General features: G+C 45.7%; 1 protein-coding gene across 10 annotated transcripts in view; it reads left to right on the top strand.

Annotated features, from left to right (window-relative positions):
- Window positions 1-23,934, top strand: part of ARHGEF1 (Rho guanine nucleotide exchange factor 1) — a 98,395-nt gene that overhangs the window by 15,914 nt on the left and 58,547 nt on the right. For 8 of the 10 annotated variants that reach the window (XM_073570690.1, XM_073570691.1, XM_073570688.1 and 5 more), the window contains exons 2-7: window positions 9,403-9,468; window positions 10,874-10,945; window positions 13,065-13,178; window positions 15,051-15,149; window positions 17,453-17,495; window positions 20,565-20,670. In XM_073570690.1, coding sequence (XP_073426791.1) covers window positions 9,451-9,468; window positions 10,874-10,945; window positions 13,065-13,178; window positions 15,051-15,149; window positions 17,453-17,495; window positions 20,565-20,670 — 452 coding nt within the window. In that variant the 5' untranslated portion in view covers window positions 9,403-9,450. The remainder of the gene's footprint in view (window positions 1-9,402; window positions 9,469-10,873; window positions 10,946-13,064; window positions 13,179-15,050; window positions 15,150-17,452; window positions 17,496-20,564; window positions 20,671-23,934) is intronic. The other 2 variants (XM_073570689.1, XM_073570693.1) reach the window with 2 other exon arrangements.

The raw sequence follows: 23,934 nt of genomic DNA on the forward strand, positions 1-23,934 counted from the left end.
CTATGCCGCAGCTTCGAAAAGGTTAACTACTTTTTTTTAGAAAAAAGAAGCTGAACTTTTTAATATATTTTAAACTACGTGTTTCCTACTATTAAATGGAAAGAAGTCGATGGGAAAAATTCCCCTGAAATTTTAGTTGGGTTAATTTGCTCCAAATTCGGATGGCATGTTTGATTTGCGTCTAATATTTTAGAAACTGCCTGGATTGACGAGAAGAAGGGTTTGTAAAAAAAAGTTTACACTTGCCTGTTCTTACTTGGATGTGGTGAGGAAATGAGAGTTTAAAGCTTTTATATTATTATTATTATTATTATTATTATTATCATCTTAACCTCTTTTTGGCCCTAATTGGGAATAACAAAAAAAATCAGACTATGGAACAAATGTGGAGAAGATGGACTTCATAGTTTATGTCTCTTTAGCAGTTGCCGGTGTGCAGGTATTTGTATAATTTGTGTATTACAGTGTCAGTGCGGTTTAATCATTAATATGGTGGATATATTGGTAGCCAGACATCTGCTTTCAACAATGCTTCACTTCCAAACTGTTCTGACCGCAGCCAAGAGCGATAATTAATGTCTGTGGGGTTTCCCTCTTTTTTATTGGCTGTGCATGGTATTGTGATGTCATGACAAATGGCAGCACCGAGCTGCGGAGCAAGCATTTCATGCCACAATGCCGTCCTCGGGCCTGGAGGCTTCTAACGTTCCATCTTAACACAACCTCCGGCTCATCAGCGAGTGGTAATCGGATGGTGGAGGCTCCACTTTCTATCAAAGTTCCTCTACTTTGTATTGATATATTTGACTTTCTGCAGATATTTAAATCCTCTTGTGTTTACCACGCACACAGTATTACAGTGGTTTATTCTCTCTACCTATATCTGTTTCACGCTCTCTTGCACCCTTGTTTGTGTTCTCTGTATCCCTTCCACCTGGTCCACGCTCTCTTATCCACCCCACCCCCCCTCCCGGATTGCAATATCTCTTGCTCTTTTTTGCCTAAGCTGCCTTGCGTGCGCTCCCTCTCTTTTGCCCAAGCTGCCTTGCGTGCGCTCCTTCTCTGTTGCCCAAGCTGCTTTATGCACCCTCCCTCTCTTTTGCCCAAGCTGCCTTGCGCGCGCTCCCTCTCTTTTGCCCAAGCTGCCTTGCGTGCGCTCCCTCTCTGTTGCCCAAGCTGCCTTGTGTGCGCTCCCTCTCTTTTGCCCAAGCTGCCTTGCTCGCGCTCCCTCTCTTTTGCCCAAGCTGCTTTGTGCACCCTCCCTTTCTTTTGCCCAAGCTGCCTTGTGCGCAATCCCTCTCTTTTGCCCAAGCTGCCTTGCGCGTGCTCCCTGTCTTTTACCCAAGCTGCCTTGCGCGCGCTCCCTCTCTTTTGCCCAAGCTGCCTTGCTCGCGCTCCCTCTCTTTTGCCCAAGCTGCCTTGCACGCTCCATCTCTTTTTGCCCAAGCTGCGTTGCGAGCGCTCACTCTCTTTTTGCCCAAGCTGCCTTGCACGCTCCATCTCTTTTTGCCCAAGCTGCGTTGCGCGCCCTCACTCTCTTTTTGCCCAAGCTGCCTTGCGTGCGCTCACTCTCTTTTGCCCAAGCTGCCTTGCGCACGCTCCCTCTCTTTTGCCCAAGCTGCCTTGCGCGTACTCCCTTGCTGGCTCACGCACTTCCTGTCTTGCCCTCGCTGTCTCGTGCGCTCCCACTCTTGACCTCGCTTGCTCGCACCCTCCCTCTCTTGACCTTGCTGGCTCGTGCTCTCCCTCTCTTGCGCCCGCTGGTTCACATAACTGTTAAATAATCTGAAACCACACGTGACAAAACGCATTAAAACTGAGCCTAAATAATTCTGAGTCTCTACTAAACAGAGAAATACAAAGTGATCACTTCATATTTTATGTTTCCATTTTATTTGGTCTTCTATAAGGTAGGCCCTACTGCATAGTGGAGAGCATGAGAAATTCAGGGTATATACCCCCACACTTTAACAATCCTTGCACGTGGATGTGATGTGCAACTTGTCCCCACCCCTCCATCAGTGCACAGGGGCAACGTCTGCAAAATGCCTTCTAGTCCTGGTTTCTGATTTTTAAGTCGCAGTCTGGCAGTGTAGGGCCCCTTCGGTTCTCCGTGTTAGATAATGTTTATCATCTTTCTGGGCTGTGTGAAGCAGCGCTTTGTTCAGGGGTATATGCTCGTGTTCACATGGGCTGCGCCGTGATTGTATATACTGTCTCAGGAGGTGTGTGGGATAGGTGGTGTTTTGTATGTTGTTTTTAGGCCTTGTATATGGTGCCTGTTCACAGCCGACATATGGTGCTGACTGTGACATGTAATGTTAACATATTCTAGCTTCTGGTCTAGTATATAGCACGTATGACAATAAACAGCTGGTTAAAAAAAAGTGAATACCCCCCTACACTCAGTAACTATTTAGACGCTTGTCGTATAGAATCTGTATGTTGCAGCTACAGTGTAACGGTCATATTTTGGACACATCTGCCCATGCAATGGTTCTCCTTGCTCTTATTAGAATGTGCACACTATAGATTTAGATTGAAAGCAGCAAAACAATGAAGGAACACATACGGAAACCAGAAGTAAAGAAACACTTGTGACTCCAACCAGAATGTATGTTAAGCCTTAATATTCCCCCTTTTACTCTGATGACCACTTTACACCCCCCTCAACATTCTCATAAGCAGCTTCTTCAGGTCGTCACCTAGAATGGATTGCAATGAACCATTCCACCTTGTTACGAGTTCAACTAAGAGAAATGACAGTCGATCATTACTTTAAGACAAAAAAGTCAGTCAATCCGGAAAATTGCTAGAACCTTGGAGGTATCTTCAAGTGTAGTCATCAAAACCGTCAAGTGCTATGATGAAATTGGCTCTGCAGGAATGGACGACCAAGAATGACCTCTGCTGCAGAGGATAAATTCATCAGAGACCACAAACTGAGAGCACCCCAGATAAAAGCTCTGGTAAATGAGGAACAGATAAGTAGCAAACACTTCCAGAGAAGACTGCAAGAAGCAGCGTTCAAGGCAAAATTGCTGCAACTGAGGGCCGCAAACTGAGACTTGTTTGGGCCAAGTAACACAAAGACTGGACTTTAGATCAGAGGAAACCTGTACTGTGGTCTGATAAGTGAAAATTTGAGATTTTTGGTATCAATGGCCATGACTTTGTGAGATTCAGAAGTGATGAACAGATGGTTTCTACATGTGTTGTGCCCACCAGGAAGCATGGAGGGGGAGCTATGGACCATCATTGGTGTTGCAACAGGACAATGACCTAAAACACCTCCAGGCTAAGTAAGGCCTATGTGACCAAGAAGAGGAGGGATGGAGCCTGTGTCTGATGACATGGCCTCCACAATCGCCTAATCTCAATCTGATGGAGATGTTTAGGATGGAAATCTTGGGAACAACCTCAAGACTGTTGTATGCCAACCAAGGTGATGACCTGATGAAGCTGCTGGCAAGAGCACCAAGGGGGTGTAATGCTATCATCAGAGTAAAAAGAGGGAAACTGTGAGGAACCCAAGGTGTAGTACACATTCTGGCCTGTGTCACACGTGTTTCTTTACTCCCCGTTCCCAAATATGACCCATCGTGGTTTTGCCACCTTCAGTCAGAATTTACAATGTGCACCTTCCAGTAAGTACAAGGTATACCATTGCCATGCGCAGGTACTTCTGGCCGACTCTATGTCTCGCTACTACACCGAGGTATATGATCATTTCAATTTACAGGCCCAAAGCCTGAGGCTGCAGTACTGAGAGACTCTGACATGTCCTCCTTTTTTTGTGGTGCAGTGTCGTCATGGAGACCTTGTTGATCCAAATACATCTCCGATCTCGTGTCTACACAAATAATCCAGGCCAGGTGGTGGGACATAGATCCTGAACTAGATTACATGGATCCACACAAGGTCTCCATGAAGACGACACCCCAGACAGAAAACAGGAGACATGTCGTCATCTCCATAGTGCAGCCTGCCAAAAAAATGGTGGCGTAACTATGGTGATATATTCACGTAAAATATGTCTCGCTCCTATGTAGTATTACATGGCGACCATTGCGATAAGTAGCAATCCTTGTCCTGCATGGACGGGCATGTGGGCCTGCACCTCATAACTGTGAAGCATGGGACAGTGCACCACGCTCAATTTATTTTTTTTTACATCCAAGTAAAATTCCTTTAATCTGGGATCGGATTATTGGACAAGTCCTAAAAAATTATATAAAACACCACTTGAAAAATAGCGTAAAATCCTGCTTATATGAATTTCTGTGAATGATGGGGAAAGCACCCCACGCCCATTTTTTTTTTTTTTTTTTTTTTACGTGAAATTCCTTTAATCTAGATCCTGAAGCCAGATTATTGGACAGGTCATAAAAAACTATATACAATTCCCATTAAACCTGGAAATAAATTTAGCGTAAAAATGTGGTTTATATGGAATTTCCAGAAACTTTCAGAAAATCACACCCTCTTGTTCAGGCCACACCATGCCCCCCTTCCCAAATCTTCATTTGGACGCTTAACGGCATGGCTCTTGAAAAAATCTCCTGAAACATACTGTGCTGGATTATTGGATGCCGGACTAACGGAATTTCATATTTTGTGCGATTACCAGTTTGTAAATATTTTCTATGGAGGTGGAATTTCTGGCTGAAAAACCCTCCAGGACTTTTTTGCCTTTAAGTGCAGACAAGTGTTGTGGTTTTCCGCCCCCTTGGTGCCCCCCAGCCCCCTCCTGACATTGCACTTGTGTATTCTTACCACGACTATGTTTGTGCATTTAAATTGTATGAATATCTCTGGACCTTCGTCAGTCCAGGGTGGGGGCACCAGGAGAGCAGCAGACGGAGGGATCGGGATAGAAAGTCTGGAGGGGGCTGGGCACATACCTGGGTATTTCAGCCTTATCTGCAGCTGGCCTGCTGCATAGTTGCCATATTTTTGACTTTCAGAAGGAAATTGGTGTGTATAAGTACAGTGTGTGCAAAAGACTGTATGCGGGGATGTGTCTGTGCATGCATAGGGTGTAGCAGCAATTCCGTATGGCTTCCATAAGGCATATTTATTATGTAGCACCCTAAGGAGCAATATACTTAAAGAACCTTATGTCTCAGATCATATACTTCATTCAGATATTGAGTAGAGCTTCCCCTTTAAATTTCGAGGTTTTATTTATTTTTTACGTTTTGGGTCCTATATCGTAGGCACTTGTCTCCCATTAAAAATTAGTGGGGGAGACAGGGCAAAAGCTTAGAACAAGGATGAATGCTCATCGTCACACAATAAGAGAAAAAAGAATGGATCTACCTGTGGCAAAACATTTCTGTATCCCTGATCACAGCAGCGTGGATATGAAATTACTGGTATTGAAAGGTAACTTCAATTCTCAGAGAGAGAGACGAGTTTGGGAGTACAAATTTATGACGAACTTTGACACTCTCAGTGCTGGAATGAATGTGTCGCATGGATTTATGTCTTTTTACATCAATTAAGGAATTTCCTTTTAAAACCTTGTGGGGGCATCACAACACAGAACTAGACCCCAATCAGAGGACCATAAAACATCCGGACTCCTTATCTATGAACTGGTCCAATGTTTATATTTATGTTTCTCCCTCTCCCATATTGATAGTTCTGCTTCACGTCACTTGTCTTATCTATTGCATTTTTTCTAGGCTGTATTGTGCAGAAATATGTGACTCTTCAGATTTTGTATTAGTCTAGCCTGATGAAGAGACCTGAGTAGTCTCGAAAGCTTGCAATGTGTTACCATCTTTTCAGTTAGCCATTAAAAGGTATCAACTACTGAGGACTCTCAATCCTGAATATTTTACAATTTTTGTAGAGATCAGTTGTTCCACTCATGCGAAATCTAGCACAAAAGTCATGTGGAAATCGGCACAGTCAGTGCCCGTGACCTTCTGACATGCCCCCAGTCCACCTCCAGGCTGATTTGCATACGAGTTCTACACTAGTTTTCTCATGACTGGGTCATTGAATCTCTACAAAAAAGGTGTAATTTTTATTGGGAGACAAGCGCCTGTTCAGTCATTCCACTACTTTCATATATTAAAACATGCAGACACATTCCCTTTAAATATTCTGTTGGTTGGCTGCACAGGTGACAGCTTCCAGGCGACAACTGCTAATGGTTTTCTGCACACTGAAGTCTGCAATGTCCACATTTCCACCCTCCTTTGTCTTTATGCCCTGCAGTTTCAGTATTTTCTGTAGTTCTTTCATTCTGTTCATGAACCAGGAGGCTCTGGATGAGCATTAGTGTGGCGCCCCTGAGGCTCAGTCGCCACAGAGGTACTGCACCTTCTCCTAAGGTGTAGTGCCCCACCGTCCAGGTAAGGTGGGAACTCCTTTCCACGCTCCAACACTCACACCCCACACAACAGGGTAGTTCTGCACAACCACATTGCGGCTCAGTGCCTAGAGAGTAGCAGAGCACCTCTGGTGGTTCCCTGCTTGGAACACTGGATGTGCTGGGAGGTGGGTGGAGTTGAGACATATAAAAGAGTGGGAAAGTGTAGGATTAGAGGTTCAGTCAGACAGAAGGTCAGCGAGGAAGGAAGCCACTCGGGAGGAGTGGGGATCCCTGGAAGAAGGGATGGAGGAAGGAGTGCTGCAGATGCCTCAGTGATCTGAGCCAGCTGGCACGGGAAAGGAAAAGGAGAAAGACGTAGAACTGCAACCTAAGCTTCCATAAGAGAGAGAAGGATCAGTACGGAATGAAGGAATAGGAGAACAGAGGAGACGTGGGTTAGAAGAGGAACCCTGCCTATAGGTTCTCAGCGCAAGGCCGGGGCCCGGTCCCCGAGGTTGTATGGACACTTATGGTTCTGCAGCAGACATCGGTGGAGTAGTTGGCTGTAAATGCACTACTCCCAACTAAGACTTGGGGCACAACAGCAATTGAATAGAGAGCCAGGACTCCGGAGAAAGGGTTCCCCGAGAGAGGCTACAGCTGTCTGCCATACGAGTAGAATTGTTAGGAACATCTGACAGGAGGAACTCCAGAGTACCACGGTCCTGGAGATCTTCACACCTTAAGGCGCAATAGAGGAGTCGTTCAGGAAAGGTACATGTTGGCGGAGTGTTGGAGAGGAGCTTTCCATCTGGCCGGGAGGTTGGCTGAGTCTCTGACCCGGAGGACACGGCCCGGAGGCAGGCACCCTTGTGTACCGCAAACTGTGAGAAAAGCTTTGGAATGCAAGCCTCGGTGTCCTCCATTCATTCCTGCGCCAACCTGCTCAGCACCGCTACATCTGGGTACCATTCTTTACACTGCCTGCGCCTCCATAACCATTACAACTACACTGCCCTGGGACATCAGCCCTGCCTGTGGAGGACTATACCACCACTGCTGCATCCTACCATCTGTCCCAGAGGATATGTCTGCAGCGTCGGCTTAACACCACAGGTGGCGTCACGAACTATTCCATTCCATTAACTACATATACATTCCGCCATTGACTTGGGCACCCAGGGCCACGGTCCGGGTCACCGCTGCTGTGACACATTCCCCTGACATCGGCCCGGTACCGAGTACCCCACGGCCCTGGGAGGGCGACCCATTAGCATAGCTAAATAAGGTGCTATTTGATATTGGAAAGATGGGTGATTGACATTTTCCTTAGGCCTGATAGATACAGGCACATATATCGATAATTTGGACCAATCGAATGCAGCAGTGAATAGAAACGAGCTTGTGCATGCGCATTTGTCTGTCTGTTTGGGGACCCTCAATTGAGCACCCTCATATTTTAATCAGTCTCTACATGGAGGACACAACAGATCCTTGCACTTTATAGTCAGTTCATCCATTCTCAATGGGAGCTTTGCAGTACCTTATTTAACCTGCGGAGGTGCTGCAGAGAAATGAAACCCTTCTGTAGCACTCAGAGTGGAAACCTCCGTTCTTTACACTGCAAGCCAACATACTATAATTTCTCATTGTAAATGGTCTTTTAGTAATATTTATTTCATTGATCATTTGTCAGGGGAAATATATTTTCTCCTGTGGTTGTTTTCAGTAGTGTAAAGATTCCAGTGATTGTGCCACGCCGCAGTCTAGGGACGCCTCGCCGTGTGTTTATTTTGGTACTACGGGTTTTACAATGTTTTTCCTTCAGTGTATAAATCAGTTTAATTAAGTTTTCCGTCAGCTGAGGAGGAGTTTTTATTATTTTTAGAGCATGTCCAGACTACCAAAACTTTCTATGAGCTAACCTAGGTGGTGCCAGCGAAGCATAAGGGTTAACGCTGGCACCACAAAGGGCATTGCGCTGGCTGTATGTAAGCGAGACAGGGATTAAACCGCACATTCCAGTTGTACCCCCTTCCAGTTGGGCAGCAGCTGGTATTCTGGGGGAGGAGGGTGGGTGATGCTGACAGTAGTGGCAGTCCTGGGCGATGCCACCATTGCTGAGTGCTGGGCGACTATGGGAGGTGAATGGAGTGTAGGGATTATCTCCTGCATACCTGGGATTCCTCTGTCCATTCTGCTCCCTCATCCTTTTTTTTTCTAATTCTCACTCATCAGCCATCACCCACACATGCAAAAATTAAAAAAAAAATTGCACCATTTGTCTTCTATCGCCTGTGTTAATTTCTGAAAAATGAGATAACGAAGAATCCATCCGTGAACTCGTTACGATGGTCACATAGAGCGTTTGAAACTCTTCTTTCTGTCTTTTTCTGCGCACAGACCACATCAAAGTTGCACTGAGTTGACTGTCGTATTCGCAGAGCGACTCCAAGGGACGTGCAGTGGTACTCTGCAGCTCGGCATGTGCAAGTTTGTAGTGACGACAGCGCTGTCAATCAAGGAAAAGGGGGAAGGGTGGAGATTGCTGGAAGTCATCTAGATAGAAAGGTGCTCTAAACAACTTGGCCACACCCAGGATGCAACCTGCAACCAATTAGCATATTGGAGTAAAGGGAAATTAATTTGAAAATGAGTCAAAGGATTTGTAGCATGAACGGCACAATTTTATGCGGGGCAGTTTGAGCACTGATTGGAAGCTGACAATCTCCCTTTGTGTAAATACGTCCTGATCTCCAGAATGGGTTTTTTTTTAAAAAATTTTTTTTTTTTTATTTTTTCCACAGGGCTGTTGATAAACCAAATTTTTAGCCAATGTGTACCCTGAAGATGCAACATTAAAAAATGTAGTACAGTCCAGTTGGCTTGTAGAATTGTACAGTCTGTTGATAATTCAGCTGCATCCGCGCTCTATCTGCATCCGCACACTATCTGCATCCGCGCTCTTCCTCCACCCCGCCTTTCTCCACCGCGATCATGCATATGTTGGGGGTCTGAGGATGAATTATAATGGTGCATTGACAACGTGCAATGAATTTTTCCTTTGTTCTTAGCAGGTGACTTATGCTTTCTGGCTCCCCCCCTTCCAACAGACCATTAACATGGATCAAGAGGATGGAGTGAGTGTTCTCAAAATTACACAGTAACATTACCCCATGTGTGCCCCGTATCGTAATAACCTCTATTGTTCCCCTGGAAGTAGTAATTCCCCTCTTTGCCTCCACAACGTATTATTGCCTCCTTGCAATGACAGTTCTCCACTTGAGCCCGTCAACACCAGCCCAAAAATTTAGGATGTGTCTCGATGCCCAGTGGTAGTTTTGTCCACTGTTTGCTAAAAAGAAAAATGCCTTCGGTACCAGTGCCCCCGACCTATATTAGACACTTTCCATTCCCCTGACCGTGACATTCACAGTCTAGGTATGGACTGGGATATCTGCACCGGCCATGGTTTTTTTTTGACCAGCTCTTATGCCTATGAGGCTGTTGAGTTCAGGTCAGGAGACCCACGGCCGGTCCGGACAAGGACCCTGAATTTCGGACTTGTGAACCCAGCCTTAGTCCTTCACTGCTCTCGAATGTGACCGAAACCACTGGAACGTAACCATGTATTCCTGTGCCGGTCCTTACAACTGGCACTAGACAAGAGAATTTGGGCAAAAAGGATCACATGGGTTGGGTATTTTGGAGCCACATATGTTGGAGCCACATGGTTCCCGGCCACCCGTGCTTAGGGTCTGGTGAAAGTGTCCACTTCCATAGTACTGTGCCACTGAAGGGCTCACATTTGGGGATCACATGTTCTTCTCAAGCATGCGTTGGCACTCGTTAAAATTCCAGGCTTTGAGAGTCGTTATCTTGAAGGGTTGAAGAACTTCTTCTGTTTCTCATTCTTCGGTTGCCAGATGAGCAGCATGGCATTGTTTCTTGGTATAATAGGCGCACTTCTGACAAACATGCCCCTAATTAGTATAGAGCAGGGTTTGGCTAGTTGAGTGAGATACCCTTACATTTTTCACCATTGCATTTTTACAAGCTTTTTGCTTTAGGATGAGTTAACTGAGAATCCACAAGTGAGGACTTTCTAATGGGATCTGTCATTATCCAGAATTCAACACTGCAGGCCACATCAAAGTTGAATTGAACTTTGATGTGGTCATAAGTCGGACGGAAGAAGCTCACTAACACCCAGTTACATATGTCATCAGAACAAGCTCACTGATGGATTCCATGTACTAAGTTTTGGACAAAATGTGTAAAAACTGTCAGGAATAGAAAAAAGATCATTAAAAAAAGTGTCTGGTGTGCTACCAGGTCTCCGGACGCAGCTGTAGACGGGATGGGGCAACCTCTACAGGACATTTTGCTCTGTTTTTTGGTCCACGACTGTCTTCAATCCCCATAATTTTAGTTTAGAGTTTTTGGATTTGAATTCCCCGAGGATTAATATTACAGTGTTAGCCGTGATTCTTGATGTTGTAGTTTTCAGCTTCTGGTTATCATTTACATATTTCTGCTTTGTAGGGTTTCAATTCCATGGGGGCCGTGTCTATCATCGGGGCAGAGGACGAGGACTTTGAGAATGACATTGAACCAGTAAGTGTTGGGCTAGAATTTTTAAACTATTTCCTCTATGCCAACTTCTTCAGCCAAATCTTTTGGCAAGTTTCTACTTCTCGCATTTACTTCAGTCTCTGCCGGTAATTCCATCACATAATTCCCAAGGAGTTATGTCATAGAAGGGTGTCAGACCTCTAGGACGACCTCCAATCTGAAGAACGAAGAGTCTGAGTCTCCTGTCTCTGCTCTTCTCCTGCCATCTTATTCTCCTGTCTCTGCTCTTCTCCTGCCATCTTATTCTCCTGTCTCTGCTCTCTACCTCCCATCTTATTCTCCTGTCTCCGCTCTTCTCCTGCCATCTTATTCTCCTGCCATCTTATTCTCCTGTCTCTGCTCTTAACCTCCCATCTTATTCTCCTGTCTCTGCTCTCTACCTCCCATCTTATTCTCCTGTCTCCGCTCTTTACCTCCCATATTATTCTCCTGTCTCCGCTCTCTACCTCCCATCTTATTCTCCTGTCTCCGCTCTCTACCTCCCATCTTATTCTCCTGTCTCCGCTCTTCACTTTCCATCTTATTCTCCTGTCTCTGCTCTTCACCTCCCATCTTATTCTCCTTTCTCTGCTCTCTACCTCCCATCTTTACCTCCCATCTTATTCTCCTGTCTCCGCTCTTTACCTCCCATCTTATTTTCCTGTCTCTTCTCTACACCTCCCATCTTATTCTCCTGTCTCCGCTCTCTACCTCCCATCTTATTCTCCTGTCTCCGCTCTTCACCTCCCATCTTATTCTCCTGTCTCCGCGCTTCATCCTATCAACTTATTCTCCTGTCTCTGCTCTTTACCTCCCATCTTATTCTCCTGTCTCCGCTCTTCACCTCCCATCTTATTCTCCTTTCTCTGCTCTCTACCTCCCATCTTATTCTCCTGTCTCCGCTCTTTACCTCCCATCTTATTCTCCTGTCTCCGCTCTTCACTTTCCATCTTATTCTCCTGTCTCTGCTCTTTACCTCCCATCTTATTCTCCTGTCTCCGCTCTTTACCTCCCATCTTATTCTCCTGTCTCCGCTCTTCACTTTCCATCTTATTCTCCTGTCTCTGCTCTTTACCTCCCATCTTATTCTCCTGTCTCCGCTCTTTACCTCCCATATTATTCTCCTGTCTCTGCTCTCTACCTCCCATCTTATTCTCCTGTCTCCGCTCTTTACCTCCTATCTTATTCTCCTGTCTCCGCTCTTTACCTCCCATCTTATTCTCCTGTCTCCGCTCTTCACTTTCCATCTTATTCTCCTGTCTCCGCTCTTCACTTTCCATCTTATTCTTCTGTCCTCCGCTCTTTACCTCTCATATTATTCTCCTGTCTCTGCTCTCTACCTCCCATCTTATTCTCCTGTCTCCGCTCTTCACCTCCCATCTTATTCTCCTGTCTCCGCTGTTTACCTCCCATCTTATTCTCCTGTCTCCGCTCTTCACTTTCCATCTTATTCTCCTGTCTCTGCTCTTCACCTCCCATCTTATTCTCCTGTCTCCGCTCTTCACCTCCCATATTATTCTCCTGTCTCTGCTCTTCACCTCCCATCTTATTCTTCTGTCTCTGCTCTCTGCCTCCCATCTTATTCTTCTGTCTCTGCTCTCTGCCTCCCATCTTATTCTCCTGTCTCCGCTCTTCACCTCCCATCTTATTCTCCTGTCTCTGCTCTTTACCTCCCATCTTATTCTCCTGTCTCTGCTCTCTACCTCCCATCTTATTCTCCTGTCTCTGCTCTTTACCTCCCATCTTATTCTCCTGTCTCTGCTCTCTACCTCCCATCTTATTCTCCTGTCTCTGCTCTTCACTTTCCATCTTATTCTCCTGTCTCCGCTCTTCACTTTCCATCTTATTGTCCTGTCTCCGCTCTTTATCTCTCATATTATTCTACTGTCTCTGCTCTTCACCTCCCATCCTATTCCCCTTACTATCGCTGCTGTCTTTGGCCTTAACACCACTTTTTCATCTTGTACACCTATCTTTACTCTCCACTGCTCCATCCTGTCCACCCTTCACCCCACCATCCTTTGCACCTTTCCTCACCGTCACGCTCTCCTGCCTCTTACTCACCACTGTGCTCTAAATAGTTTTTGTTCTTACGTTAGCGTTCTCCCGTTTTTCTCACCAGAATGTGGATGACCAGCAGAGTTATTTCCAGAGTATTGAGCTCGTAAAGGATCATCCCGCTTATATTATGGTCTTCTTGCACCATGTTGTTCTTCAGTTTGACCCCAGCCCTCTGGTAAGAATTAGATAATTGTCCAACTTGCCAAAACCTTGTCTTCAGCCTCCACCATGTGCCAGTATCAATTTAATTTTATAACATATGGGTCCATATTTCTGATGAACGGATTTTCTTGTAAAATAGTCAGAGCCGCGCAGTTGTGGGGACGTCTTGTCTGCTGGATGTTGTCTATAATGGTTGTGCTTTTTATTCTCTCTCTTTCCTCCATGCTGGTCCCAGATGCTCATCTTGGTTATTACAGGTGTGTCCCATCCCAATTTCCCATGTGCTTTATACTCGAGGTTTAGCTCTTAAATGTCAGATACTCTTACAACCCTCCCTATTTTTGCCTGCAGTAGTTTTCTCAGCTGGGTGCTACTTTTTGTATGCGACCTCCATAGACTTTTATGGGCACTAACTGCAGCTGCCGCACTGTCCGTGACAACACGCGCACTTCTATATTTTAGACTTTTACGTGTACAGTTGCTAGCCAAATTGCAGGACATTTTTAAGTCCCAATTTGGCTAGAGAATATCACCAAAATTGTCTGTTTTTTTTTCTTTCCTTGATTAATCTCTTTATATTTAGTAGTAAAATTTATCAAGACAGATTTTTCCCATTACTGAGATAGGAGATTACAGTTGGTGCTTATAAGGTTCTTTGTAGGTTCTAAAGGTAAAGACAGACATTCTGCTGCAAGTTCTCATAAAAGGACAGTTAGACTTTGAAATGTAACTGTCGTTCCAGGAGAACTTGCAGCAGAATATCAAATACAAACATCAAATTTGCTGTTTTGTTTTTTTTACTACTTCCAAAAAAAAAATGGAATAAAAAAAAGATCAGAAACTTGGTCAAACCTCAAAAGATACCTATAAAATGTAGCTTGTTCCACAAAAATAAAAAGATCTGATATAAATCTATGGACCGAAAAACTTAAAAAGGTTTCAGATCTTGGAGGGCAAAAAGGAAAAATTTAAAAGGGAGCAACCATAATTCTGTCGTCTCTGCTCGGGTGCATTGTGGCATTTTTTTCCCCCCACTTTCAAGGGTTTTAGATAATGGGGGCATGTGAAAAGGAGTTGTGACATTTTTTGCACTGCTTTTTAGGGTGATTTTTCTCCTGAAAAGTCATCACTAGAAGTATGTGACTGTGACTGCTAAAATATAAAATAATGCTGGTAATGGCTGTGAACCACTTTTGCCAATGCTCTATATTTAGGCTAAGTTCACACTAGGTGTTTTTGCTGTGTTTTTTATGCTTTTTTTTTAATGCAAATTGTCATCTGTGTTTTACAGTACTAGCAAAGTCAGAGATTTCAGAAATCACATGCACACAGCTTGTTTTTATGCATTTTTTTTTTCGCATAATGGAGCATGTCACTTCAGTGTTTTTTCAGCGTTTTTCACTAATTAAAATGGGTGGTGAAAAAAAAGCTGAAAAAAACGCCCCAAAAACGTAGGTCTTGCTGCACTTTTGTGCCATTACCTGATTCTATAGAATATGACTTTAAACTTGTTATCAACATGCACAAGAGACAAACCTATCATGCCAAAACCGAAGCAAGAAAAATCAAGGAAAATGTTTTTTTCTGCAGCTTCTTTCCTGCCAAGAGATCAGGTTTTGCTGCTGAAAAAAAAAAACACCTAGTATGAACTTACCCTGAGTATTGAAGCACTTTCAAATATGTTGCAATACCAGACCCAGCCATAGACAAAAGTGGCGCTGTTTCCCTGAAGTAATTATCTAATGTCATCCATGGCACACCTTTGGAAAGTATTTGCTGAAATTCTGGACCTTGCCAGCAGCTGGCAGTAGATTCTTGCTTGATGGGTGGTTTATATTCCTTTTATTGCTCTCACCTTTCTTTTTTGTTGTCGTTTCCTCTGCAGCTCTGCTTTTTGCACGTGGAGATTTTAAGGAGCCTTTCAGCCAAAGAGGGAAAGAAATCCTTCACAGATTTCTACAACACATTCCTGATGAAGGGTGCAGTGAGTATCCGATATAATAGTCAGCGTTGGTCAGTTTGGAAACATCTTGGAAAATATTGTGATCGTTGCCTGCAAGTGGGTAGTGAGTGCCTGCCTGGAGCTGCCAATGCAGAGCGCAGCAGTGGAGATAAATTACTCATCAGCTACAGCGCTCTGCATGTGCAGCAACCAAAATGAGAAAACTCTGCATAATGATGTGAGCTTTGCCATCTCAGTTGGTGCTTATGCAGAGAGCAGCAGCCAATGACAAACTCACCTCCACTCTTGCGCCCAGCATAAGCATCAATAATAGAAGATTAGCAGATGATTAGCACGTAGTTATTTGTTTTTGTTTTTTTGTTTTTTACAATTTTTCTAACCCTAACTGGGTTTAGGGTTAGATTTAGGGCTAAGGATTAAGTTTAGAGTTAGGTTTAGGGCTAAGGTTAAATTTAGGGTTAGAGTTAATGATTGGGCTAGGATTAGTTTGATGCTTATGCAGAGCGCAGCAGTCGATTACAAACTCATCTTCACTGCTGCACTCTGCATAAGAATCGATAATAGGAAATTAGCACATAATTATTTTTAAAGCTTTTCAAACCCTAAGGCTGGGTTCACATTACGTTATAGCAGTCCGTTAGATGGACTGCGTTATAACACGGTGTAACGCAGTCCGTTAACGCTGCCATTCAGCCCCATTGTCGGGAGCATCACGATGCATGCCGTAAAGCGGCATGCGTTCGCGATGTGCCGTCATTCAGTGACGGAGCCTCAGACACGGGCTGCAGCGTCTGAGGCTCCGTCACCGCTAGCGCAGATGGAGCATCAAGGCTAGCGGTATAGCATAACACATATCACGTTATGCTATAGCGTTAACGCAGCCCGTCAACGTTATGCGTTGAAAGGGCTGTGTTAACGCAATGTGAACCTAGCCTAACTAGAATTAGGTTTAGGGCTATTGATAGATTTCGGGCTATTGTTAGATAAAGGGCAACGTTTACAGTTTAGTTTAGGGCTTGGGGTAGAATTAGAGCTTGGGTTAGATTTTGGGCTATTGTTAGGTTCAGGGCTAAGTTTACAGTTCAGTTTAGGGCAAGGATTAGATTTGGGGCTAGGCTTAGATTTGGGGCTAGGCTTAGATTTGGGGCTAGGCTTAGATTTGGGGCTAGGCTTAGATTTGGGGCTAGGCTTGGATTTGGGGCTAGGCTTGGATTTGGGGCTAGGCTTGGATTTGGGGCTAGGCTTGCATTTAGGGCTAGGCTTGGATTTAGGTCTAAGTTTACAGTTCAGTTTAGGGCTAGGGTTAGATTTAGGGCTATTGTTAGATTCAGGGCTAAGTTAACAGTTCAGTTTAGGGCTTGGTTTGGATTTGGGGCTTGATTTGGATTTGGGGCTTGGGTTGAATTTGGGGATTGGGTTGATTTTGGGGCTTGGGTTGGATTTGGGGCTTGGGTTGGATTTATGGCTTGGGTTGGATTTGAGGCTTGGCTTGGATTTGGGGCAAGGCTTGGATTTGGGGCTAAGCTTGGATTTGGGCTAGGCTTGGATTTAAGGCTAGGCTTGGATTTAGGGCTAGACTTGGATTTTAGGGCTAGGCTTAATGCTAAGGTTAGGTTTAGAGATTAAGTTAAGGTTAGCCTTGGGGATAGGGATACAGATAGAGCTATGATAATAAAATTGTTACATGAAAACAATATAATAATAAAAGCCAAAAAAGTAACTTTTTTAGGTTTTGGCAGAAAAAAAATAGGAGGTGAAAGTGCAAATTACTATACTTGGTCTTGGGGCAAAAGGGAGTTCAATACTGGACTGGTGAAAGGAGCTCTGGGACCGCCACGGGTCACAGGTTATCGGTCGCTTTTCGCCAAGCACTGACTATCCAAAAAATACCACAGCCAGAAAATTATAACTTAATTCTATTTAGGGGGGGGGGGGGGGGGGAGGATTTTGAACTCTGAAAAATGGAGCCCCCATATTCCCCTAAAGGAGTTTTGCGAGTGAGAATTTTGGATACGTCTGTGCTCGTAGGTGGACATCACCTTTAATGAATAAATCACAAGAAGTGATGTAACTTTCTTGTATAATTCCTGGTAGTTCTGCCGCCACATTGTAGGGGGTGACGGGCATATTTTAAGTGTGATTTTTGGACCGTACCTCTGGTAATAATTGGAGTCCTTGTACAAACATCAGCCCAAGGGCAAATCTTTCACTGCATTGTTCACCAGTGACTCAAACATTCCTGAGCGTCTGCAGCTCTCCACAGAACAGGGATCGCTGGAAACGCTTCCAACCACTGACGTTCCTTCTGTTTTCTCCTTCTGTAGGTTTTGCGCGTTCCAATTCCAAGTAATGTGTCCTTTGAACTGGGTGAGTTCTTGCTGTGGACCCCTATAGAGTGCGATACAATGGTATATAATGCCCCCTGTGGCCGGAGCTTCCTGGGGTCATTTCAAAATAGAAACTTTAATTGGGTTGACCACGTATGTGGCGGTGTTCACCATATTGTGTCGTCCTGCTTACCAGGGTATTTACATGTAGCCTGGACAGTTCTGTCCCTCCTGTATGTAGAATTGCACACAGGCTGGTACGTAGGATTGCACACAGGCTGGTACGTAGGATTTTGCACATGCTGGTACGTAGGGTTGCACACAGGCTGGTACGTAGGGTTGCACACAGGCTGGTACGTAGGGTTGCACACAGGCTGGTACGTAGTGTTGCACACAGGCTGGTACGTAGGGTTGCACACAGGCTGGTACGTAGGGTTGCACACAGGCTGGTACGTAGGGTTGCACACAGGCTGGTACGTAGGGTTGCACACAGGCTGGTACGTAGGATCGCACACAGGCTGGTACGTAGGATCGCACACAAGCTGGTACGTAGGATCGCACACAGGCTGGTACTTAGGATCGCACACAGGCTGGTACATAGGATCGCACACAGGCTGGTACATAGGATCGCACACAGACTGGTACGTAGGGTTGCACACAGGCTGGTACGTAGGGTTGCACACAGGCTGGTACGTAGGGTTGCACACAGGCTGGTACGTAGGATCGCACACAGGCTGGTACGTAGGATCGCACACAAGCTGGTACGTAGGATCGCACACAGGCTGGTACATAGGATCGCACACAGGCTGGTACGTAGGATCGCACACAGGCTGGTACGTAGGATTGCACACAGGCTGTTACGTAGGATCGCACACAGGTTGGTACGTAGGGTTGCACACAGGTTGGTACGTAGGGTTGCACACAGGCTGGAATGTAGGGTTGCACACAGGTTGGTACGTAGGATCGCACACCGTCTGGTACGTAGGATCGCACACAGGTTGGTACTTAGGATCGCACACAGGTTGGTACTTAGGATCGCACACAGGTTGGTACTTAGGATCGCACACAGGTTGGTACGTAGGATCGCACACAGGCTGGTACGTAGGATCGCACACAGGCTGGTACGTAGGATCGCACACAGGCTGGTACGTAGGATCGCACACAGGCAGGTACGTAGGATTGCACACAGGCTGTTACGTAGGATCGTAGGTGGGATCGCACACAGGTTGGTACGTAGGATCGCACACAGGCTGGTACGTAGGATCGCACACAGGCTGGTACGTAGGATTGCACACAGGCTGTTACGTAGGATCGTAGGTGGGATCGCACACAGGCTGGTAGGTGGGATCGCACACAGGCTGGTAGGTGGGATCGCACACAGGCTGGTAGGTGGGATCGCACACAGGCTGGTACGTAGGATCGCACACAGGCTGGCATATAAGATCACACACAGGCAGGCATATAAGATCACACACAGGCAGGCAGATAAGATCACACACAGGCTGGTACGTAGGATCGCACACAGGCTGGTACATGGGATCGCACACAGGCTGGTACGTAGGATTGCACACAGGCGGCTATGTAGGATCGCACGTACAATCGCGTGCACACGTGGCTACATAGGATCGCTCACAGACACTGGTCATATAAAGGATCACACAGTTCCCAGTGATACCATGTAAAGCAGGTCAGGATTAGTCCTCTCTGCAGCTGTTCACACTGGATAATGGATGATAATAGATCCTGAACATAATAACTTAGATTGCCCTGACGGTGGAGGGGGGGTCATTATAGTAATTTTCTATGAAGATCTTAAACCAGTTCTGGGTGGAGTTGCCCTTTAAGAGTGCAGATATTTGTATCTTGTTCTTTGGGCCAAGCCTAATTAGGAATTTTCCTTTATGGTCAGCGCTCTTTGATCATGTTATATGGCTCATTGCATCTTGCTGAAGTTGCCTTTTAACTTTTTTATATATAACTTTTTTTTTTTCTGTTGCTAGTAATTCAGCAGCAGAAGCCCCCGGGTTTCCGCGGTGGGAACGGTCTTGTGTATAGTTTTTGCTTTTTTGCACAAAGGCAAATCACTTCCTGAGTAGATGTGAAGCTGATAAACTCTGCACATGGTTTTCCTGTCTCCTCCCCCTTGTAGAGTTGGCAAAAAGTTTTCCGTGCGTGGATACAGCCATCTTCTGGCCACATGGGGTACTGCAATTTGGAAAATGCAACATAGCAATTTACCATTATTTCTAAGGTTTATTTCATATCGGCGTCAGAAGACTTAGCCCTCCCATTCCTGAGGATACCTACTTGTTGTATTTAAAAAATGTAATGCTTGCAAACTTGCTGTTTACCAATAAAGGGCGCTGTATTAGACTACATTCATACAGTTTTTCAATGAGTTTTTGGAGCGGAAACTTTCCAAATCTCAAAATTTTTAAAAAACTTGGGTTTCCACTCAGTTTTTGCTCCGAAAACTCAAGTTGGTGTGCCCATAGCATTCCTGGGTGAATCGGTGATTTACCGTTCACCATTTATTCCATGCGAAACTGGTGCTGGAGATCTGAGGTGGAAAAAACTGTTTTGTTTCTCATCTTTGTAACAGAGATTTTAGCTCTAGTCATGAGTTAACGTGCTCATATAAAGTGTTATGTGGGCATGCTCGGGTGCTAACCGAGTGTCTTCGGCGTGCTTGATTAATATGTTCTAGTCCCCGCGGATGCATGTCTCACAGTGGTTGGACATCCGCAACACATGCAGTAATTTCCTAACAAATCCAAATCTGACCTTTTCTGGGAGCATTTGCCTTTTTTTTTTTACCCCTGTATAATGCCACTTGTCTTATGATTGATCAACATCGTACAGGAGAAAAAGTAACCGCCCCCAGAAAAGAATCTCTGCTAGCCCCTTTTTGGATTTAGTGGAAATTAGCAAATGGTTTTCAAAGATGAGAAATAAATAAAAAATAAAACATTTTTCTCAGATCATCAGCCCTTTTGGCAAATGGTTATCTTTAAGGCAGGGGATGAAAATCCCATACATGTATCTGTATTGCTCAGGATATGGTTCTGTAAGGTTGAAATTAGATTACATGTTGCGTTTCCCACCACAGATCGCACACGGGTAGACCTCATCCAGGATGACACACTGAAGAAGTATTTAACGGAGATCCAGAGTTACCAGATCTCAGAGATCTGCAGACAGCTGGATGATTTCAGGTAAGATTTTGGAGATGTCTCTGGGAATGTTTTCTCCAGAAATGCATTTGTGGGGTCAGAACACTGCTGTTACTGAACTAAAGTGCCGATACCGACCCCTGATAGCAAGCCCATAGCATTATCCTCCTCCACCATCTGTACAGGGGGCACAATGCAGTCTCACGGGTACCGTTTTCCTGGAATCACCAAACCCAGACTCATCCATCAGATGCCAGATAGAGAAACGTGATCTGTCACTGCGGCTTTACAGCACTCCATCCGATGCTCGTCATTGTGCTTGGTGATGTACGGCTGCATGCAGCTGCTTGGCCATGAATCTCCCGGCAGGGGAGAAATGTTTGTGCTGATGTTAAAACCAGAGGAAGTCTGGGGTCAGCAAAAACAGTGGTGACTTTTCTGTCCTCTGCTCCTCAGCACACGGCCCCCCGCTTTGTAATGTTACGGGGTCTTCACTTCGTGGCTGAATTGCTGCAGTTCCTTCCAATTCTCAATAAAATCACTCAGAAGTGATGAGGGAAGATTTTAGCAGGGAAGAAAAGTCAAGAACGGACTTGGTACCCCGATGACTCCTATTACAGGACCGCTCTGGTAACAGTGAGCTCTGCACCATGGTGTGAGGCAAGAGGTCAGATGTTATACACTAGTGGGGCTGGGGGTTATACAAATGAGGGAGATGGGACTGACTGAAGAACCTGAATTTATTGATAAGATCCGTCTGTACAGTGTAGAGAGACAGATATTGATATTGTTCCAGAAAATATTTCTCCCAGATTATTATTGCAATTACACATGGTTAATTCCTTTGTGTGTATTGGAATAACACAAAAAACAGAGGATAAAAGGAAAATTGGACTTAATTTCACTCAAAACCCCCAAAATGGACCAAAAAAATTGTTGGCACCCTCCACTTAATATTTGGTTGCACATCCTTTGGAATAAATAACAGGATTTTGGTTGCTTACCGTAAAATCTGTTTCTCAGAGTCTTCATTGGGGGACACAGAAACCGTGAGTGTGTGCTGCTGCCTCTAGGAGGTTGACACTATGCCATGAAAAAAATGTTAACTCCACCTCCGCAGTATACACCCCTCTGACCGGCTGTAGGACAGTTAGTGAAAAAGCAGTAGGAGACATTGTCAAGTAAGCCAATCATATAAACATTATAAGTAACATAATCATGGGAGGGCCCTTGTGTCCCCCAATGAAGACTTTGAGAAACAGATTTTATGGTAAGCAACCAAAATTCTGTTTTCTCTTTCGTCTCATTGGGGGACACAGAAACCGTGGGACGTCCAAAAGCAGACCCTGGGGAGGGAGAAGACAGAAACTTCCTCCACTGCCGCCTGAAAAATTCTTCTGCCTAGGCTGGCGTCCGCTGAAGCATAGGTATGGACCTTATGGACCCTTGAAAAGGTATGAATGGACGACCAGGTAGCTGCCTTGCACAATTGCATGGCTGATGCCCTATGGTGTACCGCCCAGGAGGCACCCACGCCATGGTAGAGTGAGCCTTGACCCCAGAGGGGGGACACCCTGTTCTTCACCCAGTAGGCTTCCAGAATTGACACTGATCCAGTGGGCGATTGTCGCCTTAGAGGCCAGCCGGCCTCTTCTCCCACCATTAGGAGTGACAAAGAGCGAGTCTGTCTTCCTGAAAGGAGCAGTCCTAGCCAGGTAGACCCTTATAGCCCTGACCAGGTCCAGTTTATTGAAAGAACGCTCCAGAGGATGAGTTGGGGCGGAACAAAATGACGGAAGGATTATATCCTCGTTCAGGTGGAAGGCAGATACTGCCTTGGGAAGGAAGGGGGAGGCTGCAAAACAACCTTGTCTTGGTGCATAATCAAAAAATGGAGGGCGACGGGGCCACCAACTCTGCAACCCGCCTAATAGAGGTGATGGCTAGGAGAAATACCACCTTCCAGGATACAAAGGACATGGGAGCGTCCCAGAGGGGCTCAAAAGGGTGAATCTGTCAAAGCTTCCAAGACCAGGTTAAGATCCCATGGAGCCACTGGAGATCAGTAAGGAGGAGCTGTATGTGCCACCCCTTGAAGGCGAGAGGCCAAATTCCCTTGGAAAAGAATAGAGTAGAGAGAGCAGATACTTGGCCTTTCAAGGAACTTAGGGCAAGACCGGCATCTAATCCTGCCTGGAGGAAGGCTAGGACAGATGGTAGGAAACAGGGTATAAAATAAGCCTTCTAGGCTCGATAATAGACCCTGGAAGAAGATGGCTTCCTAGCCTGGATCATTGTATTAATGACTCGGTCCAAAAATCCAGCTGCTCTCATTATTGTGGTTTCAATGGCCAAGCCGTCAAATTGAGCAACCGAGAATTCGGGTGGTAAAACGGCCCCTGAGCCAGGAGATCTGGTCTGTCGGGGAGTCCCCAGGGGGTGCTTGCGGGAAGATTGGTAATTTCTGCGAACCAGGCCCTCCTGGGCCAGTACGGGGCGATCAATATGACCGGTACCCCTTCCGCCTTGATCTTCTTTAGCAACCTGGGCAGGAGAGGAAGGGGAGGGAACAGGTAAGGGAGTCTGAACTGTGCCCAGGGAATGACCCCTATTGCCAGAGGATTGCGGCACCTGGAGACAAACTGTTGGACCCTTCTGTTCTGTCGTGACGCCAGAAGGTCCACATCCGGAGTCCCCCATAGCCGGCAGACTTGATGGAAAAACGTCCTGATGTAAGGACTATTCTCCTGCTGCAAGCCCCTCCCAACTGAGGAAGTCGTCGGCCATGTTGTATGTGCCAGGGATGTAAACTGCCGATATTGCAGGAATTGCAGCTTCGGCCCAGCTGAAGATTCTGGATACCTCATCCAATTCCCGGGGACTCCTGGTTCCCCCCTGGTGATTGATGTATGCCACAGCTGTGGCATTGTCTGTCTGAATCTAGACAGGCTGATTCTTGAGGCATCCTTCCCATTATAGGAGTGCTAGAAAGACGACCCTCAGTTCTAGAATGTTGATCGACTGAGGATTCTTGCCTCAACCATCGCCCCTGGACCGTCGGGCGACAGAATACCACACCCCAGCCCAGGAGTCTGGCATCCGTAGATATCACCTGCCAGTGGACGGGGGAAAGGACCGTACCAGATATACAAGGGGGGGGTCAACCACCACTTGAGGGACTGACTGGAAGGGAGGAAAGGGCGATCCAGTGAAGAGATGGACCTGTTCCATTGAAGGAGGATGTCTCTCTGAAGTATCCTGGACCGAAACGGGGCAAAGGGTAATGCCTCTGAGACTGCCACCATC

This window comes from Dendrobates tinctorius, unplaced genomic scaffold, assembly GCF_039654945.1.
Source record: "Dendrobates tinctorius isolate UK_male_01 unplaced genomic scaffold, ASM3965494v1 ptg000028l, whole genome shotgun sequence".
NCBI lineage: Eukaryota > Metazoa > Chordata > Amphibia > Anura > Dendrobatidae > Dendrobates > Dendrobates tinctorius.